General features: G+C 35.1%; 1 protein-coding gene across 3 annotated transcripts in view; it reads right to left on the minus strand.

Moving 5' to 3' along the window:
• Window positions 1–13,910, minus strand: part of Bka (FCF1 rRNA-processing protein Bka) — a 63,407-nt gene extending 49,497 nt beyond the window's left edge. The window contains exons 1-4 of one of the 3 annotated variants that reach the window (XM_090407358.1): window positions 13,720–13,910; window positions 11,186–11,250; window positions 10,486–10,637; window positions 6,662–6,736 (exon numbers count right to left, since the gene is read on the minus strand). In XM_090407358.1, coding sequence (XP_090263484.1) covers window positions 6,662–6,736; window positions 10,486–10,541 — 131 coding nt within the window. In that variant the 5' untranslated portion in view covers window positions 10,542–10,637; window positions 11,186–11,250; window positions 13,720–13,910. Of the gene's footprint in view, window positions 1–6,661; window positions 6,737–10,485; window positions 10,638–11,185; window positions 11,251–13,665 lie in introns of all 3 variants that reach the window. The other 2 variants (XM_090407359.1, XM_090407357.1) reach the window with 2 other exon arrangements.
• Between the last annotated feature and the right edge of the window lie 8,506 nt (window positions 13,911–22,416).

Genomic DNA, 22,416 nt, shown 5'->3' on the forward strand with positions numbered 1-22,416 from the left:
AAGAAAAACCATAAGAAAAGAAAGACCAATAGGAGATAAATATGGCCAAATATTACCAAATGAGAAAAAATATTAGCAACATGGAGGTTTTAAAGAAATATTAAATAGCAATACTAACACAAACTTTAATGAATCAGAAATACCAAGTACAGAAAGAGAAAACCTAAAAATAAATATGGAAGAAATAAGCAAAAGTGAAATACAATAAGCAAACCAACATAGCAAGAAAGTGATAGTATAACAGTAGAGGTGCTACTAGATATAAAGAATAGATATATCAGGTCATCCCAAAAGTAATATCATTTTTAGCATTAAGTTTTGAAAGGATATAAAAGATAAATCATTTGATAATCTAATCAAGTATATATTCTCTATTTGAATCAACAATGCTTTCACAATGTTTTCCAACATTGTGAAAGCTTCATAATGCTATTTCCATAGAATTCAGGAGATTTGGAGGCAAAGAAGTTGCACAGGCTCAATTTCAGTGCCTCTAATGTATCATATTGTTTTTCATTAATGAAATGTTGCAAACTTTGAAAAGTGGTAATCTATAGGTGCAAGATCAGGAGAATATGGAGGATGTATGAGCTTTTCCCAGCTGTGTTCCTCAATCTTGGTAGGGGTGATTCTTGCACTATGAGGGCATGCGTTATTGTGATGAAAAACAACTCCCTTTTGATTGACTAGAGAACATCTCTTTTCTTTCAGTTTTTCATTCAATCGATTAAGTTGTTCACAGTATACTTCAGCTGTGATTGTTTGGTTTTGTGGCAAAAGTTCAAAGTGTATAATACCAGCCATATCCCACCAAATGCTTAACAAAACCTTCGACGCTTAGCATTCTTGTAAAGTATCCACTTTTCATCACCAGCGAATACACGACTCAAAAATGGATACTGAACCTCTCGAGAATGAAGAGCAGTGCAGATGATGATGCATGCTCTTTGATTGTTGTTTGTCAGTTCATGAAGAATCCACTTGCCAAGCTTTGACACTATTCCAAGTTCTTGCAAGTGGCAATGGATGGTTGATGATGATGAATTAAGATCTTTTGCTAAATCTTCAACAGTTGCATTGCCATTTCTTGCAATAGTGGCTTCCAGCATATCATTATTGAGGGGAGTCTTCAAGCTAAAGTCCCCTTGTTGAAATTTAGCTTGAAGGCACTTTTGCATATTTAAAACATTATCACCATACACTTCTTGCACATTTTTTACAGTGTTAGCAGCACTGTCGCCTTTTTTTGAACTCATAAAGCATGAGTGTCTAATGTGCTCTTCAATGACCTCCATAGTAATAAAGGGTTGTTTATGTATGATGTTTTTGCAAGGTGTAATTTCTTAGAATGAGGCCATCTCAGCTTAGGGTACTTATAAAGCTTTAAAAATTCATATTTAGACAAGCTGAGACACGTTTGAACAGTATAAAAACAACATTACTTTTGGGATGACCTGATAAAAATTGCAGAAATGCAACTTATAAACAGCATGTGAAAAAATTAAAAATGGTTCTTCCTAGGAAGAATTGGAATATAGATCTTAAAATCAAAAATACTTATGAAAGGTGATATAACAAAATGAGAAAATTGGCAAGGAATATGAAGTGTCACCAAGCAAAATATTCACGACACTGAAAAGAAAGTAAGATATTGATAACATAATATGGGAAAAATAAGCAATATATTTAACTATTCAGCAACAGATCAAGCATAAAACAGATAATAATGCTAACAATCATTAGTAAATGATTAATAAAGTGGATAATATCATGGTATATGAAAAAGTCTTTTTTTGGATGCATTAATAGAGGTTGTGAAAACTCTTGAAATATTATAGTATATATCATCATCATTTTAAGGACCAGTCCCTGTCACTATGGAAAGTTACTTCTTCAAGGTCATCCTATTTCTGCCTTTTCTCTCCACATTAATAATCCATTCGTTATGCCTCTATATGTGTCCAGGAATTTCATCTTTCTTTCTATGATTGTTTTCTCCAATACTGGGCTCATGCAAGACTTCTTCATTGGTTTTTCTTTCTCTCTAATTTATGCCAAGCAATGCTCTCCAACAGTACATTTCAAACACAACATATTATAAAATTCTTTTCCAGTCTTTTGCTGTTATAGTCCAAGTCTCATGACCATATAAGAATATACTTCAAATATTTTTATAAATCTTTTCCATTTGCTTATTTTCTTCTTCTCCTCTTCCGCTCATGGCGGGTTGAGTTCCTCAAAGATGAATTTTCGCCATTTCTTTCGGTCTGCTGTCTTTTTATGAAGTTCTATTATGGAGTTTAAGTGGGGTGCTTTCTTTAATGTTGTCAATCCATTTCTTTCTTGGTCTTCCTTTGCTAGGGCTGTCCTTCAATTCTACCATTTAATAACATATTTGGTAGTCTTTCTGGGTTCATTCTTGAAACATGTCCAAACCAGCTTAGTTTGTTCTTTTTTTAGTGCTGCAATTATTGTTTCTATAAAGTTAAGTTCTTCTCTGACTTTTTCATTTGTTTTTCTTTCTGTCCAGTTTGTTCTATTGATTTTTCTTAGGCATTTCATTTCAAAAGCATTGAGTTTAGCAGTTTCTTTTTTTCTTAAGATCCAGCATTCTGAGCCATAGAGTACTGTGGGAATTATCATTGTTTTGTATATCTTTAATTTGAGTTCTTTGCTTAACACCCCAACCGGCCATGACGTCTATAGACATCCAGCAAAATCTGGATACGAATCTGTAACACCTACTGAATAACATGTAGAGAGGTTAATCTTTTATTGTTCCATATTTTTTGTAGTCTGCCCATTGTTATCCACCCATTATTGATTCTGTGTTTGATGGTTTCGAAATAGTCTAGATCTTCAGTGATCATTTTACCTAGGTAATTGAACTGCTTTACTTGTTCTATATTATTGTTTCCCCATTTTCATTTGGATTGCTTCCCTTTTTCTTCCTATTACCATCGGTTTTGTTTTACTAAAATTGATTTTCATATCATATTTGTTACTTGTTTGATGCAGATTGGTCAGGATATTTTCTATTTTACGTGTAATAAATGAACTCTTTTCCTTTAATACTTCTTTTGCAATTTTTCCAATTTACATCTTCTGTTTTAAATACTTCCTCCCAGATATATGAATGATTTTAGTTGTTCAATATTCTTTCTTCTAATCACTATTTTATCTATCTTATTTTGTTCCTTTGAACTTGCCACCATTATTTTAGTTTTTGCTGCACTTATTTTAAGTCCATAATCAGATAAAACAAAGAAAGCTTGATGGAAGTGTTTTGTTCTCCAACCATATCCACAGGACATAGTCCACAGGAAGTCTGAAGAACAATTTCAACGAGACCCACCAAGCCATTAAACTGCCTTGGTGGGTCTCATTGTATATACAAATTGTTTGGACTGGCTCAGTTGTGAACTAGTACAAAGGTAATGCCAGATGTCTCAGAACAGATAGAAGTGAAATTAACATCTGTTATTTAGCAATCAATTCCGAATGATCCAGGAAAGTCTACCATATGATGCAGTTTGGAAACAGAGATTTCACAGAAAACTGTGTGGAGAATTTTAAAGCAGGACCTCAGAATGTGCCTGTACTATATCCAACTCGTCCAAGCATTGACAGAAGGTCAATAATGTTTTCGTGTGGAATGCTGCCAGATTTTAGCAGAAATTGCAAATATCCAACCGGACATTGTGTATCTGATGGCGTTTAGTGATGAAGCCACTTTTCACATTAGCCACGTGAATTGACACAACACAATCTTTTGGGGTACAAAAAATCCATGAGCAATTCATGAGCACTATCATACAATTCTTTCCATTCCTGTGGGATCATTTCCTATTTCCTGAGCTGAGACTCAAGCTATATAAACATGTCAAAGGCCAAGCCATTTCAGCTGAACATTTCTTTAGCACACATGTTGATATTCCATCTGGCCCTATTGCTAAATTGATATCCAAGTTATGCAACAGCTCATGAATCTCATTCTGCATTTCTATCTCTTCATCCAGTGTAGTGGCAGCATTGTGCCCCATGTTACATATACCTGGTTGAGAGATCTTAGCAAAATAAACAACTTATTTGAACAACCTCATCTGCTTCTGACACAAAAGTAAGAGTACTGTCTGTATTCTTCACTAGTTATTCTTTATATTCATTTATATTTATATTTTCTTTTATTTGCAGCACAGCAATAAAATTATTTTGAGTTACCTTTAGCCTGCACAGTCAATTTCTTTTCATACTCTGATTTAGCTTTCTGTACAATACTCAACTTTTCTGGCTTTTATCTATTTCATAACTTCTCTCACTCTCATTGTATTCTTTCAACATCTTCTTCTTATTATGGATCTCTTGCTTAATAAGGTTGCACGTTTATTTCATTCTCACCCTATTTGTTATTCAAACTCTAGGGACACATTCAGATACTGCCTCATTAAAGACTTTTCAATGCTTCCCATGCATTGCTGATAGCATATAACCTGTTTTGTTTAGCATGAAACCAGTTCTAATTGGAACATCCATACAGTTGACTACTTCTCAAGACAGTACAGCATGCTCAGTCACTAACTGGATAAAACAAAGCTGAATGTTTGTAGTGAAAGAAACTATGAAAGTTTTGTAAACTTGACCTGAAAGCTTATGAGAATACAATCCTCGGCATTGGAGTTGCCTTAGCTTGCACTACTTAAAAGAATGTGAATACTGCCCAAGCGTTCATATGTTCGCCTTTTATTAGTGCATTACATAAAGATTTCACCGGCCTGACAGCTGTTTCAAACTGGTTGATTCTCTTCAGAGACCGGGCAGAAACCTTAAGAGAGCAAAAACTTTCATTTAGCACTAAAGAAATCAAATGTCAGAGAAATGTATTTTCATAAGTGAACGCTTGGCCATGCCTAAAAGTAATTACTAAAGAAAGAGCCATATGGCTTCATTTCAGTGATATAAAATTACATAGGAAAATTGAATATTAAAGATCCAACATTATTTCAAGGCTGAATGTTTGTATAAACTATGAGTTTCATAAATTTGACCTGAGAGCTTATGAGAACATAATCCCCAGCATCGGAGTTCCCTTAGCTTGCACTACTTAAAAGAACACAACCGCCACAAAAGTAATTACTAAAGAAAGAGCCATATGGCTTCATTTCAGCAATGTAAAATTACACAGGAAAAAGTGGATATTAAAGAGCCAATATTATTTCAAAGCCAAATGTTTGTAGAAACTATGAAAGTTTTGTAAATTTGACCTGAAAGCTTATGAGAATACAAACCTTGACATTGGAGTTGCCTTAGCTTGCACTATGGCAGTCATGTTCTTTTAAGTTGCTTTAGCTTGCACTACTTAAAAGAACACGACCGCCATAGCGCAAGCTGAGGCAACTCCAATGCTGAGGATTGTAAGCTCTCAGATCAAATGTACGAAACTTTCATAGTTTCTACAAACATTTGGCTTAAAATAATTTTGGATCTTTAATATCCACTTTTCCTATGTAATTTTACATCCCCAAAATGAAGCTGTATGGCTCTTTCTTTAGTAATTACTAACACTCTTTGATTTCAAGTTCCTTCTTTCCCATACTGCTTGAGAAAGCTGTCTTACAAATCTCACTATATTTTCCTTCATTCTTATCATCAGATTTCTCTTCTATCCAATCAATGTTTGGATAATTTAAGTCATCCATAATGATTACTTGCTTAGTTAGTACCTATGAGGGTAAATTGGTAATGCATTTCATCATTCCCAGCAGCCACCATCAGGTCTGTAGCAAGTCTACTATATATATATTATCCTGCTATCCTTTACTTGACACCAGAGAGCCTCAAACTCGCTGCTACATGGGACTTTATTTTTTGCTCTCATGACACAACACATGTGATAGCATTAGTAGTAAATCCCCCCTTCCTCTTCTATCTAAAAAACACTATACTCTTTACATTTGATTTCAGTTATTGCATCTGATAGCCAGGTTTTTTCACTAATGCCAATAATCATAGGCCAAAACATATTCACCAAGGCAACAAATTACCCTTTTGTTTTTGAAGCTCTTAGTATTTGTGTATAGACATAATAAGTTACTTCCTCACTTTTTCCTATACTTGCATCTATAGTCTGCTTGGTCCAGTTGGACAACTTTCTCTTTTCCATCAACAGACACACTCAAAAAAGTCTAAACTCAAAGTAAAATCAGATGAAGGAATGTAAATTTCCATTCCTTCACCTGATTCATAACCATACTCAATGATATTCATATAATTGTCACATCTACATACTGTAGCTGAACTTATACATTCTCACCATTCCTTCCATGAATTATCAAGAAAAGAAAAAGACACCTTAGTTCAGAAAAAACTACTGTTAGATTTATATTTTTAAAAATGCTAAACAGTATACCCTGTAACATGTTCACTTTTGCATAATTACATATATGATATTCTTTATCATTTCATTATTTAAGTGATGTATTTTAAATTTGGTGTTGATTTTTGTGTGATATTATTTAATTCAAATTATATTTCCATGAATGAAATTGCAATTCATAACACTAAGCCTATGGGAAGTTAGGGTTCGATTTATGACAGCTTTCCAGGAACCAATTAAGTCAAAGAAGTATGGGTTGTACATATATTGTTTCCAAGATAAACTTACGCTTCATGAATTTTAACTGCAGAAGGATCAGGTTTCTTTGATTCTTTGGGTGGTGGTTTTCTGTCTTTCTCATTGCTAAAAAGAAATAAAATAAAATAAATTATAATATATATAAAGTAAACTATCTCCAATAATTAAGTTTCCAAGCATTTTCATATGCAAGTACTAAATATAAAAACTGAATTAACTAATTCAATTCATTTGCAAATGTAAAGGACAAATGTATTTTTATTTCAAAATTCAACTAGAAATTACTTAAATTTTTATGAGTAAAATCAGATTTTTATTGGGAAGGGTTGAAAGGGGAGGAAAAATCTTCATAATATTTGTATAAACAGTCAAATAATTGTTTGTTTATGCTATGTATGATATCAAAAATAAGTTCTGTATTCCTGCAACATTCTCATTTTGCCAATATGAAAGGGAAAAAAAGGGGGTGGGGAGAAATTTTGCGATATTCAAGTAATATTCGAGAATTTTATAGAAAATTTGAGAATTACAGAAAATAGTTGTCACATTTTAGAGTCTAAAATCAACCAATGCTGACACAAAGCAATTTGCACAGATTCAACTAAACTGCTACTTAAAACTTCTTAAATTACCAGAATGAAGCTAAGGCAATATTTCATGATCATCCTTATGTCTTTTCAATGTTATACAAAGCTAAAGTAACATGCTACTATCAAATCAATACTATATAACATAAAAAAAAAGTATTTCAAACTGATTACTACAGGATGGGCAATATGTCTTGAGATCATCCTTATGATAATAACTTCTGAATGGTCTTGAGAGATGGCCCATCTTATATAACTTAGACAAACTCAAATATGAAAAATAAAGTAATGATTCTTTCATTCATTGTATTGAATAGAAAGCAGTAGTCACTACATTTTTCTGTTTTACTGGCCAGTAAAACAGAAAAATGCAACACTGTATGAAAGAAAATTTAAAGAAACATGTGAGGCTATCATAAACTGTTTTCTGGTTTAGGACAATCTTTTTCAAAGTTTCATGAAAAGATTGGTGAGAGAGAAAGAGAAGAGGGAAATCATAGCTATGCCTTCAATCTATAACTTTTTCATCTTCTTCTTCCTTTTGCCTTCAATCTATAACTTTTTCATCTTCTTCTCTTATACCTTGCAGTGTTGAGGGATTTCTATTCATTTAACAGCAACCGCACAAAAGGATAGCCCTATGTATAGCCATATGTCTCCTAGTGTATCCTATGTCTGTAGAAGCATTGAGTTCTTTGAGTTTTTAAGGCTGGTTTGCGTGTTTGCAGGATGAAAAATCCCAGATAAACTGGGGAGAAAAATCCTGCAGTCCACCCAAGACTGGCTAACTTGGCTATGTCTGAGAAAGATCCTAAGCTCCTCACGCTAGCGACGGGAATCGAACTCAGGACATCACTTTCCCAGGCATATGGTTGGAAAGCGCATAGCCACTTGGCTAAGATTTTTATGCTAAGTATAATAACCAGAGTGCCTGAATAAGTTCATTTATCACTAGTGTCCCCTATAAGTCTTTATAGGGGACACTAGTGATAAATGGAAGCTATACTGAAACTAACTGTAATGTCACTATCTATGAGAGTTATATCTGACAAGCAAGATTTGGACTGCACAGTTTTTAACATTGAAATATTAAATTTCTAACAGTGTTAGAAATATTAAATTTCTAACATTGTGTCTAGCAAGGAGAGAGAGAGAGAGAGAGAGAGAGAGCACTCTCTTGGGTTAAATATTTGTCCCAACAGTCCATAATTTGGTTGGAAAGGGTATTGTCACTGAGTAAGATGATGTGATATAGCATGGATATAATGGTGAAAGCCGGCAAAAGTTGGTCAATTGGTAGAGCCTCTGCTACTAATGGCTCAGTTAAGTAAGTTTGAGTGCGGTTAGTAGTTGGAAGGGGACCAATCATTCGATGCTGTTGGCATACTCTCCCTCGATGAGTCTTTGGACTCCCTGGAGGCATCTAATAATAATAAATGGAATATCATTCCCTGCTGTACAGGTGAACTGAATACTAGGATGAATTGCATTTATCTTTGAGATGAAGGTGCTGAATCCAATAGAGAACCACTCCACACAGAAAAAATACATTATCCACATATCAGTATCACTGCATAGGTTTAGGAGAAATGTCATTAAGGAGATGATCTTCAAAAAACTTCATAAAGTAGTTAAAAAGCATAGAAAAAAAAAATTCCATTGCTGTACCTTCAATCTATTGATATAATTTATCTTGAACACTAAAATCTTGTTGAGGCAATTAATGGTACCTGCTACAGAAACACTGGTGAAAAATGAGAATATAGCAAAGCTAATCATATCTGAAAGGCTTAAATGAAGTTCACATTTTGCTTCTTTTTTTTCTTAAGTCCAAAGAGTTTTCTTAATATATGAGGCAGATTTCCCTGTGTACCTAGAAACGGTGTACATGGAACAACCAATATGACTGATGACAGGCCTTAAAGAAATGTCAGGTTTGTGGATCGTTGGAAGACCATATAATTCAGGAGGATGAGAGTAAAAGGCCTTGAGTTTCCTCTTTAAATCTTCATCCTAACTGGGAACATTATCAACTTTATTAAGTTTCTTAATCTGGCTAACAATATGATCAAACAAGGGGAGGGAGGTAAGACAGTAAGTACAAAAATCACATAACAATAAGGAAATCGTCCATAAGTATTCTTTCCTATCCTTGTATAGGATAGGAAAGAATACTTATGGAAGATTTCCTTATTGTTATGTGATTTTTCTACGTACTACTGCTTTGCCTGTAGTTCATTCTGAAGGAACAGAATGTAAACCTTTATCTATAAGATGAAAAAAAAAAAAAAAGTCCATTATTGATAAGTTTATCAAGAAACAGCATAGTCATGACCTTGAGATAAGACTGAAATTTCATCATAAGTGAGTGGGCAGCCAGATATATTAATTAATTTATTCATGTTATTAGTGGCATTAGAAATGAAGTCCTAGAACAGTTGACAAGTAAATTAAACTTCTATATGATACCATCAAGAGTTAAATTAAAAACTCCTTTTAAGAATCCAACAGACAGGGGGGGGGGGGAGTAATGAAAATTATTTCAACAGCTTAAAGGGTCGAAGAATTTTCAGATTCACTGAGTTGAAGAATCAACAGAGATTTGCCGGCCTGTATATAAATACGATGAACCCCTACGTGACTGAAAAATTTCTTTAATTCTGCAAAAGGATGAAATAACCTAAGTTACCTTGTTTTAAAAACATTATTCTGTTAAAGCATTTAGATTTTTTGACCAAAAGCTTCTGTATGTGCTACTATTTTTTTTTTTTTTTTTGGATAAAAGCTCTCTGTGAAGCTGAGATTCTTGATTAAGAATAGGTAAGTTGACATAGTTACAAAAAAAATTATAGATGGATGCCTTAATGTGGATAAATATATAATACTGTAATTTTTGAAAGTATTACTGTTATTATATCACACTTCCATGGAATTGAAGAAGTTGTTGCAGGAATGAACTCTACACCATACAACCATACCTTACTGTCTACACCAAGCATGGCCAACTTCATTCTATACGAGGGCGAATATATGATGAGTGGTAGCGTAATGGGCCGCACACTTTTAGACAGAACTTAAATAAAAATAAACTCTGCATTTTTTCAAGGCAATAGTTATATATATATATATATATATATATATATATATATATATATATATATATATATTGAATTACTATATTTGTTAAATCATTTTACTACTGGGAGAACAATATAAAATACTTGACTGGTTTAAATATAAGTTGTTAAATTAAATTTAATTACATACATGTAATACAACTTAATGAGAACACCGTGGGCGTTTATGTGCAGCAACAAGTTCATCAAAGTCAATTTTCAACGATGACGATATTCGTAACAAATCCTGAAGGTGGTCATCAGTCAGTCAGCTTCTTTGTCACGACTGTTGACGAATTGTTTCTGTCATCAGAAATAATGAATATAACTAGCATATCAATCAGAAATCTGGTCGAAACTAATAGCTAAATTGATAATACATATATTATCAATATAATTTAATATAGTTTTTATCCTGCCACGGGCCGCAGAAAATCACGTTACAGGACGCATGCGGCCCTGCTGTTGGCTACCTATGGTCTACACTATATAACTCATCATTCATAATGCCACCTACCACACATTAATAAAAAAAAAATTTCTGTTAATTGTGCACGTGTGTGTATCATTTGATTGCTATTAGTTCATCTTAAAAGTAATTGTTGCAAATTAAATCTTTGACTTATACTGTTTAATTCATTTAAATAAAATTCTATTATAATATTAAAAATATTAAATTAATACAATATATAGATTCTCATTTCTAACTTATAAACCACTCATTGATCCATCTATAATAGATGAGGAAGTTAGCAACTACTAGTTTGTTGCCTAGTGTCCAATTGCTATAAGATACCAAAGAATTTTATTTTTTAATAGCAGTTATCTCAAACAGGTAAACTAATACTCACATTCTTGCATCTCGTAAACTGATCATTCGTTTCATCTGTCCAGCTTTCATTTTCCTGACTTTAGGCTGTAAGTTTGAATTTCTTTATGTTACTATATTAATTAATGCATTAAAGGAATTATATTAATGTAGCTATGAAATTTAGCTATCTCCATTAATAAAACATGACTTCTTAAATTTTTTTTTCAAGTAAATATTTATACGTACTACTAGTACACTGGGGATGAAAAAATTACCGGTTGTGTACTACATTGGTGAAATATTAAATTGACTAAATATCTTTCACCAAACATTAACTGATATAAAATTAAATTTACAGAAAAATGTGCATATGATGTAGTTTTTGGAATGCATTATGCAGGCAGAATGGCAATTCATGGCTTTGCCTTTCACTGATGTGTCATTCACAGTTAATTATTTTGCAAGTGATTTTCAGATGACAGGAATGATTTTTGTTTTAAGATAATTTTTAAATATCTTAAAAGAAATTTAAATAGAACGAAGTAAAGTGATTTACTTTAAAAGAAAGAACTAGTTCCATCCCTGGAAACTGAGTAGTATGGTTAAGAGCAGTGTGAGGACTAGATTTACTGCTTTGGAGAGGGATGGATGAATGAGTTGCTAATGAGTTGTGAGAGATCAAAGTGACTGTAACAGGTATTGTGCAAGTGATGGTGAAATGTTAAGTGCACCTACTGTAACAGATCTACAGACTTCATGGAGATGCCCATGAATAATAATAATAACAATTTTGCCTCTTTACAATGGATTGATATAATCGCACCTGGACTACTGTGCCCAGATTTGAGGTCTGAGAAAGGCGGGGGGGGTGAAGCTGTTGAGAAAGTGCAAGGAGTTGCAAAGATGATATCGAGATTATGGAATGTAGATTATGGAGACAAACAGACTAGAAGCATATGGACCATAGACACTGGTCAGGAGAAGACCAACAGGAGAAGGGGAGGACCAACAGGAGAAGGGGAGGGCAATACAATAGATGCGATAAACATCTGAAAGGATGCTATAGGATACTGACTGATGGACTTTTTCCATCAGTCAGTATCCTATAACATCCCTTTTCCATATAAAAAGCAAGGAGAGGCCAGTGGACATCTGAGAAAATTTAATTTGTGTGCTATTAAGAAAATAGAGCTTAATTTTTCTCTCATAGAGTGGCCAATGAATGGAACATTTTGCATGGTGAAATCATGAGTGCATCTATTATGAATGAGTTCAAGATAAGGTATATAATGATGATCATAATAACAGCAAAAAAAAAAAAAAAAAAGGAAGCAAAGTTATGACTTACTGTAGTTATAAGAGCACCACTTAACATCACAACACATATTTACAAATACCAACACCATTGAAAAATATAAAACTGCAAGTCATATTTTCACTTGAAGAAGGGAAAATCATTTTTGGAGAAAATCAAATGTTGTTAAATATTCAGATATAATCATTTCAATAGAAACCTTATGACTCTGCTAAATCCAAGTCACAAATGAATTTAGAAAAAAATCATAACACTTAATTTTTCTGGACATTCCTTGAACATGCATTATACATATTAGCAAATCCTTAGTATAATCTTATATTAATGAATAAATTAATTAGCAAATTCTGTAGTAATATAAGATTGTTATAATGCAGAAAGCTTAATTAACTTTTAGAATAGGCCCATTACAGGTTGTTGGTTTCTATGACACTATCTTTGGATAGAGCTGTTCAGGAAGGGAGAAAATAAGCCAGGAAGAGCCATTTCAAATCCAATCCGTGCTTGGACACCTAGTATTAAGGATTACTGTGATCTTAAACACAATGGCTACACTGCTCAACAAGCATGGTTAAATTGGAGTGTTCCCTTGAACAGTGCAGAAAGTGAGCGAGGTTAAAGTTGACTCTGGCAGATCAGACCATCATATTTAAGCATATAAGAATTCTGGAAGTTAAAAATCTTACATTAACAATTTAGAAACAGATTTAATACAGGGATTTTTCCTTTCTTTAAAAGGAACTGTGTAATTCCGTCATATTCTTGTTTATTAATTGCTGCTATAAATTCCTCTACGGGGTGCTGGTGTACATAAGAGAAAATTCGAAAAAAATTAACAACCCGAAAAAAAGTTATTAAGCATAATTAAGTACTGTTATATGAGGAATAAACAGCACTAACTAACTAACTCTTGGGCAGATTTCTTCGCAGAAGGTTGTATTCTCGTTAACTCTAGGTTTTCAAACATGAAGTATTTTTAAATGCAAATCTTGTTTTGTTTCTTGTTAGAAAACATAATTCAAATTATTGTAATTTCTTTAATCATTTATAGGTGATAATTTGTATATTATTTTATAAATGTATTTATTTAACAGTTTCCTTTAATAACTACTATTTTCTTAATGTTCTTTTATAACCTTATATCACCGAAAAACGTAAATATTCTACACAAAATAACAGAAAAATTAAAAATAACAGAAACCCACGTGAATTGGGCTTTCAGCTCACAGCATTGAATCAACGTCGCTGACAAAACTCACCATTTTTTTGAATGGGCTCTTTTTAACAATAAAAGCGTTATATTTTTTCAACAAATTCTACGATCTTCGTGTGATTTTTAGGAGCCAACAAAAAATATTATTACTTAGTTATTTACTTGACACATTTTTTCTTAATAAATGTCACGACCATCAGAAACAAACTAACCAATCAGTTCAGCTCATAACACGCCATCTATATAGCATAACATAAATGTAAATGTAAATAAAAATGTTATTCTAATATATTATTTATGGAAAGATTAAACATATTCCTTTCATTAAAAAAAAAATAAATAAATAAATAAAAATAAATATATATATAAGTAAAGAAATAAATATTATTGTTTATAGTTTCTCTAGCTGCCAAGTAGAGGAACACTTTTCTGGGCCTTTTCAGAGAGAGAGAGAGAGAGAGAGAGAGAGAGAGAGATGGCTACAGTTGCTTGGTATGCCTTTCTGCGCGATGCTTTCGAAATCATTAAAAACTATTAGCTCAGTCTTTGATCTTGACTAAGAGCATAACCAGCTACCTACCAATTTCTGAAAGATTGTTAGGGCTAACAAATCTCCACATACTTTCTATCGGAAAAGAAAAATGCATTGGAGGAGTTATCGAGTGATACACAAATAATAACACGAAATCCAAGTAGCAGCGTCCTGAACTTCGAATTGAAGTGGAGAACGACAAGTTAGACGAGCAGGGACGCGCCCTCCCATATAAAGATGACATTAATTTATGCTTTATTTAGCCATGTAGCTCAGTGGAAGTGACGTTCGCATCCTCTGTGGTAGGGCATCCAAAGAGAGATTTACGTTCTCGTCTAGTTTCCGACTGGAGGAAATTTTTCTAAGCCTTTCTTCAGCCAGTTTTCTAGTTAGTCGATTGCTGACACGGGCAAGTGGGTTATTTTTTCTCCCCGAAGCTCGAGTTTTTCGTCCTGTAAACTCAAGAAAATCGGCCTTAGAACCTATTTCAGACAATGATATATCCTGTTAGAGTTAGATACCAAGAGATGGCAGCACTTCTTTGGCAGTCTCTTCATTGGTTGCTGCTTATAATTAGTGATGGTCTAGGGCTAGCTATCTCTCATTAACTAACAGTGGAAATGAACTGTTATATTTACAGGTGAAACCGCTGCTGATCTCTGCTATCAAGACCTACCACCCATCAAGGTCAACAGAATTATCAAAGCTGACAAGAACCCGATGTCTATGGTTGCAGTTTCGGTCCAACTGCAATTGCGAAATCTTCTTTTGAACTTACATGAGGAGCAGGACCGATGTAGTCCACAGGAATACATTTGATAATTTCTCAAGATATAAATTAGTTAGAGGGAGGAGACATATGCTGGTGTTTTCCCAGTTGGAGTAGAACTGGGTTCTGATGAGATGTTAGCTCATTCAATGCTTTTAGGCTGTACTGAAATTTGATATTTTGCAGGTTAGCTATATCCAGGATGTCATCAGTGCCGAACGTACTGTGATGGGTTGGTTCAGAGGAGCCTGTCACAACTTCAGAATTAAAGCCTGCATAGCTGAAGAGGATTTGATCGTTCTTGTTGGTGGTTCTACAGTTCCATGCAATATGTTTCGAATTTAGATCCATGGCAATAATGATTTGTTCTCTAGCGCCCAGGATGACATTTAGATCTGTTTGTAGTAGGGTTTTTAACAGCAGGTTGAAGGCCGCATAGATTTTCAGTCTGCCAGCTGAGCTTGTGGAAACCTCCACGTCTGTGACCTCAAGGTTAGTGGTTGGAGGAGTATTTACAGAATTGTGTTTGATATAATTTTTAATAAAGATGGCAGTGCCGCCCCCCCTAGATGTTAGCCTGTTCTATATGAGTGATATCCCCTAATTTTAGGGCTGTCCGAGGGGCTTAGATGTGTCTCACTTATGAGAATTAATTAATTACTTATTAGAACAATATCTGGCTGATATCTCTGAATAAAATCTTGGACTAATTCCTCTCTACACATTTGCATTCCATGCAATGATGTGTAGAGAGGAATTAGTCCAGATTCAGATTTATAGGTGCTGTTGACTGGCTGATTCTGTTCTTGTGTTGACTTGTTGGAACTGGCCATATCTATCTGCATAAGTTCTCTGCTGTTGGTGGTCTCTTTTCTTGAAGGCCACTGATTGTGGCCGATGAGCCTCTGGCTGTGGTGTAGGAGCCTCTGGTATTTGTGTACTAGAGGAGGAAGACTGTTTGGCTGTCTCCGACCGTCTGTTCTTCATGTGTTGCATACATGAGTGAGGACCACCATAGTTGGCACACTTAGCCAGGGTGGTTTTTGGCTTGGTGCAGGTGTTGGTGGGGTGGCTCTCCTCGCACTTAAGGCATCTGAATTCTGCTCGGCACAGTTTCTGAGCATGGCCAAATTTCTAGCATCTTTGGCACTTCTTTGGCACTGTCCAGTTGAAGCCATTTTCCTAAGAGGTCAGGACTGATCTTAAGTCCACAGATGATGGATTTAAACCAAGACCAGAGGCATTGGGCTCCTGTCAGCTTTGATCATTCTGCTGACCTTGATGGGTGGTAGGTCTTGATAGCAGAGATCAGCAGCGACTTCATCTGTAGATATGTCCTCAGAAACACCTCGAAGACCCCCTTCAAGTTTTTCTCTGAGCTGAGGGAGAAGGTGTGATATTGTGCTCCTTGCAAGTCTAACTCTTTAGTCAATCTTCTGAAGTCCATTACAGTGGCAGGCTGAATCTTTATGTTTATGCCGTCGTCTACATTTTTGGCTGTTTTGTATGATATTTGCAGATCGGACATGGTGGTCCTTATGGACGTCCAGCTGCACTTTTCACTGAGAATGATCGGGGTACCTTCTCTTTCGGAGAGGTAGGGGAGTCCAAGATTGGACAATCTTCATCCATTCCATTGTCCTTGGGTGTCTCTGTGGTTGTTGTTTTGCACTTCTCGCATGCACGGACCTCTTCAAAATCTGTAGGAGTGGAGACCACTAAATCCAGCTTCTTTTCCATGCAGGCAGTGTGTTCGCCCTCGTCATCTTCTCCGGACAAGGAGTATTAGTTAAGGATGCCAGGCCACTTGTACTCAAATATTTTTATTATAAATATTTTGAAAATGCTGAGCGCCTGACCTCTATTGAGCGATTCTATGTAAGCGTCATCTTCTTCCCACTCATAGCGATGACGGCACTATTCCTCACAATTGATAAAATCTCGCAGGTCTAGGGACCTGCCAGCAAAAATTCTGTAGACTGGTCTACTAGCAGTGTTTGTGAGAAAGAAAGCAATAAGTGTTGTGGTGTTGTGGGAAGAAACCATGAAACTTCCTTGGCTCAGCTCGAAATTACCTACCTCCCTAAAACCATACATCCACCGCTGGTTCTCATTTCGGGTGGGACCTACGCGCCCATTGGCCTCATACACATTTCATGTAGAGGGGGGACAGTGCAATGCAAGATTTACTGAATACCGTCTGTCTTCTTCAAACTCTAAACCTATTGGCGATTACGGACAGCAGCATTGTTAAATAGTAGCCTAGAAAACGTAGTGACGCACATGGCTAAGTTTTTGCATATGCCCTGCGTAAGGGACTTCTACGTACATCTGCATAAAGGTTTCTAATTCAGTGATCCAGTGTGTGTGTGTAACGTTATTGATCAATTTGGTTAAATTGAAATATCTACCCACTGGTCTTCAAATCAGAACAAGTGCAGAGATATTATAATGACTGTAATCGGTCACTCATATTTCATGATAGATGAAATATTAGAAAAGAAAATGGAATCTTATTCTGGATTCAAAATATTTGGCTGCCGTTTTCAGACTTCACTAAGAAAAAGTGTTATTGTGACAGTGGACAACGAAATTCTTCTAAACACTGATTGACTAGAACTGTATGGATATGATCTTCCTTCAGAGAATTCTAGCACAACTCTTGCAAATATTTTCGGTTAAATTGATCTTTACTACCATGTTTGTTTAGGACCTATTGGAAAACTCACTAACAACCCTACCAGTATGATGTTGCTAAAAGTTTTCGTTTCTGCAAACTAAGCACGATAAGTTCATCTTACATGCTGATTTTGAGGTTTCTGCATATCAGATTAATCAGCATTTTAGACTTCGAAATTAATCAGATCATCTCGCAATATCTTGTATATCTTACGAGGAGGGGGGACTGGAAAGTTCTGATAAATACCTAGAACAAAAATGATATTAAAGCAACTGATATAACCACAAGAAAGAAAATACTAGTAGCGGAGTTACGAAGGTATCTTATGTTCTTATATTCTTATATCATCGTATGCTCTTTCTTGTGGTTATATCAGTTGCTTTAATGTAATTTTTGTTCTAGGTGTTTATCAGAGCTTTCCAGACTCCCCACACCTCATATTTTCATGTCTTAAATTATCAGCATAGAAGCGAGTTTGTTCCACGCAATAATGCAGATGTGAACCGGAGGAGGGTGTCGAATGTGCAAATATTTTTTTCGGGAGTTTCGTGTTGAAGAGAGAATTATGAAGTAACTGTATATTGCTAGGAGGTTACGGTCTCTCTTGGTTCTAATTTCGATCTGTAGAGGTAAATTTACCTGGGTAAATTTCGCCTGTGGCTATTGATTTATTTTTGTTTTTGTTTATTGCCATGAGCGACCACATTATATAATATCTTTAAATGAATATGTTCTTATATTCTTATTTTCTATATGTAGAAAATAAGAATATAAGAACATATTTTTTCTATACGTCCAAAAACATATAGCGAATTACTGGTACTGGATAGGTTAAGGAGTAGTATATCCGTGAGTCCAGTTGCACTAAACAATCTTTCCTAATAGTCAGGCTGAAACCTAATACAATAACGTTTAAGTATCGGTCATCCCTAACGAAGTTAATAGAGAGGGAGAGAGAGAGAGATCAGTAAAAGGCAACATAAATTAACATCAAGAAAGGAAATTTCCAATAAAGAATACACAGAAAGGTATGACAGACCCTATTTATTTACTTAGGGATGGACTGTAAATATTTTGCCTCTTTTTCTCCAAATTGAAAAAAAAAAAAAAAACTTTAAAGGGAAAAGATTCGAAAGTGTACTCTGAGAATTTCAAAAAAAAGGAGATAATGAAGGCAATAGCACCATCCTTTATGCAACGTATAACCTCAAAAGATGACTATTTCGAGTGCTATGACAGGAAAGTTAATTAAGTTTAAAACTTTTCGGTTACCTTGGAGTTTGTTTTAGCGTATTGAGACTACTTTGAGAAAACAACGTTGATGCTAGTGAATAACAAGGTTTCTGTTGATTTATATGATTAAAGAACGTGACCTTTAGAATACTGCAAAACCGGTCATAATGCAAGATCATGTTTTATGTTTGCAAGGATGTCTAATAAATCGAAAAATGATTTAATTTTTCCAACTATGCAGATATAGGAAGGACATAAAGATTTCACTTCAAACATGAAAGTTCTGAGGCTATGAGCTATGTAATTAAGTGTGTCTTGTGTTTGTCTGATTTCGAGTTAAAAAACCAAACTCACATAAAAAAGAAAACCGCGTTCCGACGAGACTGGACTCATCTTCAGTTGAAAAGCTCTTTAAACAACAGACCTTTATAAAGAATCCTTTATAACTCCCCTTAAATGACAATACAGAAAACTTCATTACTGAAAATTAGTTAGTATATCATTATCATGTGTCGAATTATACGCTGCATATGCTCAGTGACATATTATTTTAATAACCAATTGTTTACTTACTCCTCAGAGGGAGTAAGTAAACAAAACGTATTAGCGTAAGTTTTTTGAAAATCGGTTGGCTATTAGTTTTCACCTGGGTCATCGCTGAAAAATTACAGAAATTCCCAGTAGCATAGATCAACGAAAGTAACACAACATTGAAGACAACTGAAACTTGTATTCCTAATTCTAACTTCTATTATTGTGTGAACAGTCATAAATAATCACATAGAGACTCGATCTCATAGTGTCAGTTGGAAGTTCGTTTTCTGTAAGTGACGAGATTAAATCCCCTATTAATAAATTCGCGAAATGGCTGGGGGGAAAATTAGAAAAACAATTCCTTAAATCAGATACCAGAATCGATCCATTAAAATTAATATCCATTATTTTAATATCCATTATTATGGATATTAAAAGATCCACAATAAAGATTTTTTGCTCCTTAGGAGGAAAAGGCATATCCATAACAAATTGCAAGGTCAATGCAATATTTGCTTTCCAGTTCGAACAAGGATTCAAATCCCATCTAAAATATAAGGAACTCTATAAAAGTTTTTCAGTAGAAAGTGAGTTAGCCTCTACGCGGAGAGGCAGAATTTCTTACTGCCAGAAATTCGGAATTTCATCAAGCAAAACTAGTCAGAGAACACACACACACACACACACACACACACACACACACACACACACACACACACACACACACACACACACACACACACACACACACACACACACACACACACACAATTAACAGATATATTATAATATACTGGCCTCAACGGTTTTGCTTTTTGTGATAATTTTAATAATAATAACTTGCAATAATAGTAAAAGTTTTAGAATTTAACTATGTGTTATATGTAAATATTTCAACTTTAAATGTTGCTCTTTTTAAAAAGAAAACAAGTGTCATAGAATTTAAATAATACAGTAAATTTAAATTACTGCATTAAATGTACCTTCCAAAATATTATTACATGACCCTGAGCTGACAAGTTGCCAAATTAGAACTAAAGGGAGAGGATAACGTCCGCAGAATGAAATAAATTTCGTGATGAGACATGCAGAGTAAGGGAAGATTTCATATGAGTTCGATAAGGTCGGGTCGCAGCGGTTGGTGTTCTGTTTTAATAGAAGGAGATCCTTGGGGAATAAATACTGCCTACAGAGAGCTATTCCAGAGAATTGCTGTAGCGGCAACGAAAGGTTCGTGAATGATGTTTTTATACTCTATGCAAGAAAGTAGAAGAGTATTGGAAACCAGCGCAGTAAAAACAGTACTCATGGAAGTATACATAGACTGGGAATAAAAATTCAACAGAACGCTTCTGAGAAACTGGTAGGTAGAAGTGACTCCTTCGGCGAAGGTCATTGATTAAATTAGAATGTCTTTTTCTAGATAACGTCAAGAATATTTTTTAGGGATAGTGAGGATGTTGAAAATTTATTTATCACTAGGTTAGACTATAATAGATTTAGTTTAATCCTTTATCCCAGTGAGAGCAAACAAAGTTTGCGCCTGAAAATATCTTCAGGACTAAATATAGTGTTGTACTATCTTATCCAGTAAGTAGTGCAACACCAAGGCAACTCGTGGCAAAGGTGGAGCAAGCTACCAGGCACTTCTAACCCAGTATCTCCCATAATGCAAAACACATTTCCTATGTGGATATGTATATATACTGTTATGCATTAAAGGGATTGGCCATCTACCCAGACTAGTTTCGACCTTTATTGAGGTCGAATGGGAGTTCATGCCTTTCATCACTGGCCTCTTTAGATTTAAAAAAAAGTTGTGCTGAGAGTCAGCTTGATAGTGAGAGAGGAGGTGAAAGGTAGAGTGGATAGTAGTAGATAGTTAAAAGAGGCCTCAGTCGATCTACTTGGCCTGACTTAAATGTCAGCACCAAGCAGATCTCCGACATTATCTCCCTCCATCCGTTCTTTTCAGCTTTCCTCGGTCGGTCACCTCTTCAGATAACCGCCCGAGGAAAGCGGGGGAAAAAACAAATGAAAGAAGCAACACATGAAAAAGGAAACTGGTAAATAACATTAAAACGTACATATAACAATTTGTAAGACAGAACCAAAGAAATAAGAAACTAGGTGAATTTCGGAATTTCAAATTGAATGACCAGAAGAGCGGGGGAAGAGCCTGGCCTGAGTGATGCAGCTCAGAAGGAGCTGCACCGCCTCGATGTAGGCCTTCGCAGCCCAGGTTCTCAGGGTACCCCCTCCTGTGGAATAGACAAATACCTTATCATAACAACATTTTCTAATCTGAAATGGAAAGAGAAAAAGGGGATTTTTTTTTTTTTTTTTTTTTTTTTTTTCCCGAGTCTGGTCGCTCAGTACGACGAATCTACTGACTTGTCTGCCTGTTAAGCAAGGCTTACATCCTCCTGCTTTCTGTTGTTGTGGGTTTTGAGGATGTGATCTGCTAACTTTTCTCCGCGGGAGTAGTTTAACATTCCTAGGCCTCTGTACAATGCTGCTCCTGCGTCATCCTTTGCATCAATAAATTCTTCGATTTGTTCTGGAGTGATTTCGTCTATGTCTTCAACAAACATATCGTTCCACTCTGCGCTTACCACTTTAGGCCCGTTTTTCCCTGTGAGGATAAGTAGGATATCCCCGAATGCTTCTATACCATTTCGTAAAGCCTTCTCTTCCTCAGGGAAGTCTTTTAGTAGATGTAGTATTGTCGCATTGGCTTTTGCATAAGGGTACTTTGTGGGTTCTGCTATTACCTTTCCAGGTTCAGCTATGCCCGGACTCCCTGGTTTTGGTTTTTTTACATTCCCTTCTTCAGGGCTGCCTGGCCTTTTTTGTGTGGTTTCTTCGCTATGAATTTCCATTTCTACTGTGTCTTCTTCTGTTATTTCTTCAACTACCATGATAGGACCTTCCTGCTGGTGTTTCTGTTTATTTTCTGTGGTGGTGGTTTGGTCGTTGGCTGGCTCCTCATGCT

Source organism: Typopeltis vanoorti, chromosome 17 (genome assembly GCF_054136105.1).
Source record: "Typopeltis vanoorti isolate ZY-2024b chromosome 17, IOZ_Tvanoo_1.0, whole genome shotgun sequence".
Classification (NCBI taxonomy): domain Eukaryota; kingdom Metazoa; phylum Arthropoda; class Arachnida; order Uropygi; family Thelyphonidae; genus Typopeltis; species Typopeltis vanoorti.